This window comes from Hipposideros armiger, unplaced genomic scaffold (assembly GCF_001890085.2).
Source record: "Hipposideros armiger isolate ML-2016 unplaced genomic scaffold, ASM189008v1 scaffold_748, whole genome shotgun sequence".
NCBI lineage: Eukaryota > Metazoa > Chordata > Mammalia > Chiroptera > Hipposideridae > Hipposideros > Hipposideros armiger.
The window spans coordinates 16,635-25,413 of NW_017732098.1; the positions used below are offsets into that span (position 1 = coordinate 16,635).

At 42.5% G+C, this 8,779-nt stretch overlaps 1 protein-coding gene and 1 pseudogene across 1 annotated transcript in view; one reads left to right on the top strand and one right to left on the bottom strand.

Annotated features, from left to right (window-relative positions):
- NEK4 (NIMA related kinase 4) overlaps positions 1–8,779 on the top strand; it is a 52,846-nt gene that overhangs the window by 16,627 nt on the left and 27,440 nt on the right. The window contains 2 exon segments of the mRNA XM_019628127.1: positions 7,036–7,190; positions 8,362–8,500. Of these exon segments, the coding sequence (XP_019483672.1) occupies positions 7,036–7,190; positions 8,362–8,500 (294 nt within the window).
- On the bottom strand, positions 4,681–5,093 carry LOC109373862 (60S ribosomal protein L28 pseudogene; annotated as a pseudogene).

An 8,779-nucleotide genomic window follows, 5' to 3' on the forward strand; every position in this document is an offset into this window, starting at 1 on the left:
TTTGGGGTGAAATGCTCTAAAAATATCAATTAAATCCAGCTGGTCTAAAGTGTCATTTAAGGCCACTGTTTCCGTGTTGATTTTCTGTCTGGAGGATCTGTCTATTGGTGACAACGGGGTGTTGAAGTCCCCTACTACGATAGTGTTACTGTTGATCTCTGTCTTTATGTCTGTCAGAATCTGTGTTATATATTTAGGAGCACCTATGTTAGGTGTATAGATGTTTACTAGGGTTATGTCCTCTTGTTGAATCGATCCTTTTATTATTATGTAGTGTCCTTCTTTGTCTTTTATTGCAGTCTTCATTTAAAAATCTATTTTGTCTGAAATAAGTATTGCTACTCCCGCTTTTTTCCCATTTCCATTTGTGTGAAATATCTTATTCCATCTGTGTGTGTCTTTTAATCTGAGATGAGTCTCTTGTAAACAGCATATGCATGGGTCCTGTTTTCTTATCCACTCAGCCACTCCCATGTCTTTTGATTGGAGCATTTAGCCTATTCACATTTAAAGTGATTATTGATAGGTGCATATTTATTGCCATTTTGTGATTTGTATTTCTGATCTTCCTGGGTTAGCTTGTTTTCCCCTTTCTTCTGTTTAAAAAAGCGCTTTTAACATTTCCTGCAATGCTGGCTTAGTGGTAATGAATTCTTTAAGCTTATTCTTTTCTGAGAAGCTCTTTATCTCTCCTTCAATTTTAAGTCATAGCCGTGCTGGGTAGAGCAATCTTGGTTGTAGGCCTTTATTTTGCGTTACTTTGAATGTTTCCTGCCACTCCCTTCTGGCCTGCAGAGTTTCTGTAGAAAAGTCAGCTCTTAGTCTTATAGGAGTTGCTTTGTATGTAACCTGCTGCCTTTCTCTTGCTGCTTTCAGGATCCTGTCTTTGTCTTTAACCTTTACCATTTTAACTGTGATGTGTTTTGGTGTGGACCTGTTTGGGTTCAGCTTGTTTGGGACTCTCTGCACTTCCTGGGCTTGTATGTCGATTTCCTTCACTAGGGTAGGGAAGTTTTCAGTCATTATTTTTTCAAATACATTCTCGATCCCTTGCTTCTTCTCTTCTCCTTCTGGTATTCCTATGATGCGAATGTTGTTGCGCTTGATGTTGTCCCACAGGTCTCTTAAACTATTTTCATTGTTTTTTATTCTTTTTTCTTTTTGTTGTTCCAACTGGGTGATTTCTGCTATTTTGTCTTCTAAATCACTGATCCGATCCTCTGCTTCATCTAATCTACTGGTGATTCCTTCGAGTGTGTTCTTCATTTCAGTTATTGTATTCTTTAGTTCTAACTGGTTGTTTTTTATGATTTCTGTATCCTTCTTTATGTCCTCCCTAAGTTCCTTAAACATTATTATCATCAGTGTTCTAAACTCTGTCTCTGAAAAGTTGGATACCTCTGTTTCATTTAGTTCCATTTCTAGAGGTTTCTTCTGATCTTTTACTTGGGACATGTTTCATTGTTTCTTTATTCTGGCTGTTGCTCTGTGATTGTTTCGATGTATTAGATAGATCACCTGGAAAGAGAGATAAAGAAAGAAAAAAAAAAAGAAAAGAGATAAAAGAAGAAAAAAAGGAAAAAGGGAAAAAAAAGCAAAAAAAAAGGTGGGGGGGCTCTCCGCCCACTTTAATCTGCAGACCACTTGCTCAGCAATATAGAGACTGTGGGCGACTCAGCACCAGCTGTTGCGGGGAAGGGTTCAGTGCATCATGCGCCGACCTCCCTCTAGACTTGAAGTGAGCTTCCCGCAATTAGCTGCTGTGTGCTCTGGAACCGTACTCACCACCAAAAATCCTCACAGGTTGTTGCAGGCTGCCTACTGCTGCAAAAAACCCTCTGTGGCCTGCGGAGGTAGGGGCCCAGGCACCAGGGGCTCAGGGCGTCCCTGACAACACAGCCCTAGGTGGGCAGGGCAGGCCCCCAAGACACAAACAGGATGTGGTCAGTGGCCCCCACCAAGTCAGAGCAGCATGCACTCCTGCATTGGCAACCAGCCTGCACAAACTCACCAGGAAAGCCCCGGCTGAATCACGCAGGCGCACAGCTCATGGCCCTACGCTCCCAGGAAAACTCCCAGTCTCAACCTGTCCAACTCAGCTGCTCGCAGATCGGGCCAAGCAGCCCGACAGCCATTCGCCACCCTGGCAACTCTGCACATGCAGTGCGGAGAGCAGGGACCTAAGGCAAGTCGCGCACTCCCGGGTCTCAATAAGCAGCCTGTTGGAGCCAGAGCGCGCCTGCCAGGTGTTTCCCTGGCTATGCAGCACAAGCAGTGTGGAAGGTGGGGATCCAAGGCTGCGTGCTTGCGCACGGCACACACGAACACACTCCTGCGCCAATTCCACGAGACCAATGTGGTCCCAGACCTGAGTCTCTGTGGGCGGGCCCAGCCCTGAAAAAATGGCACCCTCCTGTGCAGTTCTCATGTGCAAGCTCCACACCAGGGGAACAATGGTCCCAAAACCTCCAGCTCATGCACCAAAGGCGCTCAGTTCAGTCCTTCCCACAGGTTCCTGGGCCCCGCTTACACAGCTACTCCCTCTATCAGGAACTGGGTGAGTGCTCACCAGCGAGCTAGTCCATTTGCCGGCTCCACTGGTTCTCCAACTGCCCTCAGCCTCACCGAGTTGAGCAAAGAGAGTCCTCACTAATTTCTACTTCCAGCTATCATAAAACTCCTCTTCCCGGCAATGTAACTCTGGGCTGGTGAGCATGGTATGGGGCTGGAGGGTCTCGCCCCCAACCGGCAAAGCCTCCCCACCGCTGAGGTGTCCCTTACGGGGTTTGCCCTCTCTTGTCTCCGCCCCTCCTACCAGACTCGTCGTGGCCTCCTTTTTAAGTCCTTCATTTAGAGGTTCTGTTTATCTAGTGTTCAGGGAACTTCCGAGGTTGAATATCTTATAAATTATTTGTAATTTTGGTGTGATCCTGGGAGGCAATCGGCACAGCGTCTGTCTATTCCGCCATCTTACCGGAAGTCCCAGTTTGTACTTCTTAACCCCTTCTTCTTTTTCACCCACTCACCCATCCTCCCAACCCCTCTCCCATCTGTCAACCATCAAAATATTCTCTGTATGTATGAGTTTGCTTCTGTTTTGTTTATTTTGTTCCTTACATTCCACATATAAGCAAAACCACTTTACATCTGCCTTTCTCTTCTGAAATACTCCACTCAGCACAATACCCTCCAGGTTCTCTGCTGCTGCAGATGGCAAGAACCCATTTACTTCCATGGCCAAACAACATTCCATTGTATACATGTACCACCTGCTCTTTATCCATCCATCCATCAGTGAGCATCAGGGCTGCCTCCACATCTTGGCCATTGTTAGCAATGCTATAATGAACGTATGGATGCCCACATCCCCTCGAAGTATCGTTTTTGTTTTTTTCACATAAATACCAGGAAGTGGGATTATTGGGGGGGTCCTTCTTTGTCTTTTGTTATAGGCTTTGTTTTAATATCTATTTTGTCTGGTATAAGTATTGCCACCCTAGCTTTTATTTTTTTCATTTTCATTTTCATGAAATATCTTTTTTCATCCCTTCACTGTCAGTCTGTGTGTGTGTGTCTTTTGATTGATCTGAAGTAAGTCTCTTGTAGGCAGCATATGTAAGGGTCTTGTTTTCTTATCCATTTAGCCACACTATCTTTTGATTGGAAGATTTCATTCATTTACATTTAAAGTAATAGTTGATAGATATGTAGTTATTGCCATTTTATTATTCTTATTTTTTGTCTTAATGAAGTGCCTCTAAGATTCCTTTTAATACTGGTTTGGTGGTGAATGAACTCCTTTAATTTTTTCTTGTCTGGGAAGCTCTTATGTCTCCTTTGATTCTAAGTGATAGCTTTGCTGGGTAGTATAATCTTGGTTGTAGGTCCTTGCTTTTCATCATTTTGTGTATTTTGTGCCAATCCCTTCTGGCCTGCAAAGTTTTTGTTGAGGAATCAACTGACATTCTTATGGGAGCTCCCTTGTAGGTAACTAACTGCTTTTCTCTTGCTGCTTTAAGATTCTTTCTTTGTCTTTAATCTTTGGATTTTTAATTATGATGTGTCTGGTGTGGGCCTGTTCGGGTTCATCTTGTTTGGGACTTGCTGTGCTTCCTGATCCTGTATGTCTATTTCTTTCTCCAAGTTAGGGAAGTTTTCCATTATTATTTCTTTAAATAGGTTTTCAGTTGCTTGCTTTTTCTCTTCTCCTTCTGCTACCCATAAGATGAGAATATTGGTGTGTTTGATATTGTCCCAGAGGCCTCTTAAAATGTCCTTATTTTGGGTTTTTTTTGTTGTTTTTTTTGCTGTTCTGATTGGGTGTTTTCTGCTGTCTTCTAAATCATTGATTCGATTCTCTGCTTCATGAAATCTGTTGTTTCTCTCTAATGTATTCTTCATTTCAGTTATTGTATTCTTTATTTCTGACTTCTTTTTTTTATATTTTCTATCTTTATTTGTATGTTTCCTATCTCTTTGTTGAAGTTCCTACCGAGATCATTGAGCATCCTTATAACCAGTGTTTTGAACCTGCATCAGGCAGATTGCTTGTCTCTACTTTGTTGAGCTCTTTTTCTGGAACTTTGTTCTGTTCTTTCATTTAGGACGTTTCTTTTTTTCTTCTTTTTTTGGAGAAAGTCAGCTGATGCTTTATGCTTTGTTGCTTTGTTGGAGAGGTGCTCAGGAACTCTGGGTGGAGCCAGGTGACTTCCTCTTCAGAGTCATGGGCTTCTGACTGCACAGGATGATGCTGGCTCTGCAAATGGCGGCCATACACTGTTCTGGGTGGTACTTGTTCTTGCAGATGATGTGCCAGATGATAATGAGGATGGCTCAGGTGTTCTTGTTGATGGTGGTTCACATGCAGAAGGTGGCCAGCTATCGCTGGCCGGATCTCCACTTCATGATGACCGCCACACCTTTGCCATTGCCACTAGGTCCATGCCCACTGTCTTGTGGTCAACCAGTCCATTGTAGTGGAATGAGTTACAGGCCTTCAGATTATTGAGCTTGGTGCTGTATGTCTGCCTGTTACTTTTGATCAGAAAGCTGGAGCAGTTGTGCACGACCATCTATTCCAGATGTACAGACATGGCGACCATTCCTCTCCTTGCGGCAGCCTAAGACATGTTTCTTTGTCTCCCCATTTTGGCTGTCTTTCTGTGTTTGTTTCTATGTATTAGGTAGGGCTGCTGTGCTCTGGTATTAGTAGAGAGGCCTTATATAATGGGTGTCCTGTGGGGCCCAGTGGTGCAGTCTCCTAGAGACTCCTGGGAGGGGTCCTGCCACAGGCCAAATTCTGCTGCAGCCTGTGCCCTGCCCAGGGTCACCTGACAATATCCATAAAGCAATCCACAGATGACCACCACCTGTGCTGGTTTATAGGTGCCTCGAGAAGCCAGTTCATTAACTGAGACCGGCTGGCACTAGTACCAGGCGTGGGGCTGTTCAACAAGAAGTACAGGACACACTGAGTCCAGATGATGCTTGTTTGGGTTTTGTAAACCTCCGAGAGATTTTAGGAAATTCCACAGCATGAGTCAAGATAGGAAGAGCCACTGGAAGAGGCCTGGGAGTGCCCGAAAGTTGGGTGGGGTGAGGTCTCAGGGAATCACTAGGGCAGTGTGGCTGAATGTGGATGAACGATGTTAGCCAAGTTGATGGAGACTCACATATGGAAGCCGACTGTGTTTCCATGCCGGGACGGGGAGGGCTCAACAAAGAAACATTGGATTCTGCCAGCACTTCTGCCTAGAGAAAGCTGCCCCTCTAGCCCTTGACTTGAAACCAGACAACTCAGTCCCTCCCGTATGTCCCTGGCGCCTTTCTAGCTGCTGCCCCAGTACTGGTGCTCAGAGCAAGTGAATCCATCAGCAAATAAGTCCATGCACAGGCCCTTTAAGATGAGTACCTGGGACTGCAGCCACCCTCTGTCTCACAATCTCCACTGGTTTTTATAGCCAAAAGTTAAGGGGACTTTTCTCCCTAGCACTGGAACCCTGGGCTGTGGAGCCTGGTGTATGGCTGGGACCCCCTTGCTCCTTCGAGGGTGGGGGTTGCGGGAGGGGACCTCCACAGCGGAGATATCCCTCCCAATTTTTAATGGTCCCACTCAGGTGTGGGACCAGCCTATTCCACATTTGCCCCTCCTACCAGTCTTGAGGTGGCTTGTTCTAGATGTCCTTAGTGTAGGACTTTGGTTCAGTTAGACTCTAGGCAATTCTCAATGATAGTTGTTCTATAGTTTATTGTAATTTTGACATGGTTTGAGTGGAGGCAAGCACAGCATTCATTTACTCTGCCATCTTGACTGGAGATCCTTCATGTAATTTTTTAACTTGAGAAATTGAAAATGAAAAAGTAAAATTTGTCCATAATTCTATTAGTTAAAGAATCAAACAAGAAAGGAGTGAAATTTTGCTCTCCTATCCATTTTCATCCCCTGGAGATAATTATTGCTAACAATTGATGCATGGCCTTCTTGCCTTTTCCCTGTCTTATACAGACATAACTCTAGCATCCTACACATACAGATACTTTAAAAAAAGTAACTGAAATGGAAGCAGAATGTATACATTGGTATACACAATTCACTTTTTTGACTTAATATCTGAGGAACATCTTAACAGGTTGGTACCTGGGCTCATTTTATAAGAGGCTGCCTAGTATTTTATTAGAAGGATGTACCATAGTCTATTCCATAGGACCCCCATGGACATTGAAGTAGCTTCCAGTTTTTACTACTGCAAGTGCGATACTGCAGTGAATATCCTGGCACATAAGTCTTTAGGAACTCATGCCCTTATTTCTGAAGGAGAGAGTCCTCAAATGGGACTGCTGGTTGGAAGGATATAGTTTCACAATCTTACAGCTTGCCGGTATAACCAGGACACCAGGACGCTTTCTGTAGACCAATCAATACACTGGTTATTCTCTGCTTATGTGCATAAACTTAAAATATATATTAGAAAACTTCTACATTCATTTACTTCACAAGACCATTAGTCATAATTGCGGTATTATTTCTCCTTGTAGCTGCCCCCAATGCCGAAAGATTACAGCCCAGAGCTGGCAGAACTGATAAGAACAATGCTGAGCAAAAGGCCTGAAGAAAGACCGTCTGTGAGGAGCATCCTGAGGCAGCCTTACATAAAGCGCCAAATCTCCTTGTTTTTGGAGGCCACAAAGGCGTAAGATACTTCCCTTGCAAATAGCTGGGCTATATAGATGGAATAAAAGAGGGTGGCTTCTATAATTTTACTGTACAAGAATTTATGGTGGGTTTCTTTTAAACATGAAATTAAATTGCATGATTAGAACATGTGTTAAGATTTGTTTAATTGCTAAAATCAGAAATCTAGAGAACCATTTAGAGAACCACTTTACCGTTTCTCAGAGGGTCCTAAGACATATTGAATATGTCTTTAGAAAGACATGTTTTAGAAACCATATTAAAATGAGAGATTATCTAAGAAACCTATTACATTATTTACTATGTGAGATAATAGTCACATCTAAAATACTGTGCTGAAATTTCTGAGAGCTTCTTAAAGTTCCGTCTTAACTCATAACTTCTCAAGAGAAAAAGAATTCCTTTCTTGGACTGTAGGTCCTGCCTTCACTGAGGACCCTATTCCAGGATCTACGACTTAGGGCTGGACAGGACCTTCACAACCTTTGCCTTGTGACATGTTAAATTTGGGAGGCAATGCTAGAAAGGCTCCCAGGGATAAAGAAAGACCATCTTTTTGTTTATTTGTCTGTAATTTCCCACCAACAAACCTTAGGCGTTCCATCTGCAGTGCTGGCCTTCATGCTTCCCCCTTACATTTTTCAGAGGTTTAACCCAGTTGTAGAAAAGTCACACTAAAACAGTCGGGGATATTATTTCTGTATATACTTATTGTGCAAGTCAAGGCTGAGTATACCAATGATTTTTACTCTCAAACATTGCAAATCAGTTGTGGTAATATTTGTTAGAACAGAGAACCCAACATCAGTACCTTACTGTTGACTCAACTCCAGACTTTATTCGGCTTTTCCTAGTTTTTTCACTAATAACACTTTTTCTGTTCTAGGATCCAGTCTGGGAGATTATATTACATTTAGTCCTCATGTCTCCTTAGTGAACTTGGGTCTGTGACAGTTTTCATTTTCCTTATTTTTCATGACCTTGATTGTTTTTGAATAATACTGGTCAAGTGTTTTGTGGAATACCCCTGGTTTTTAGAAGACTTTTCTCTACAAGTTGAGTAGTTTTATAAGGGACTGTAATACATACACACATTTTCTCTTATGCATAAAAACCTTTAATCTTCACTATATTGATAAAAACTTTTTCTTCTTTTCTTTCTCATAAAGAAAAACTAAAAACAATATTAAAAATGGTGATCATAAACCCAAGCCTGTTGCTTCCACGGTTTCTGACAAGGCTGAATCAAATCATGAAGTAGTTCTCCCTCAACCACACTCGTCTCAGGGCTGCAAGACATATGTAATGGTATGTTTCTTTTTAACGGGTACGTGTTTTAGAAACTATTAAAATGATAGGTTATCTAAGCAAGTTATTTTAAGTGAAATGCTTAGTTAGGCTTTACTGGAGAGTCTGTTGTGTCATTAATTGTGTATTATAAAGAAGGAATACAGGTGAAGTTGATTCATTTAGCCCACTTTATCCAAACTGTCCAAGAAGTCAGTGCTATAATAACTTTATTCTAACTATTTTTTTTTTTTTAGATTTTTATTGGGGAATTGGGGAATGGGAACAGTGCTGGGGAAT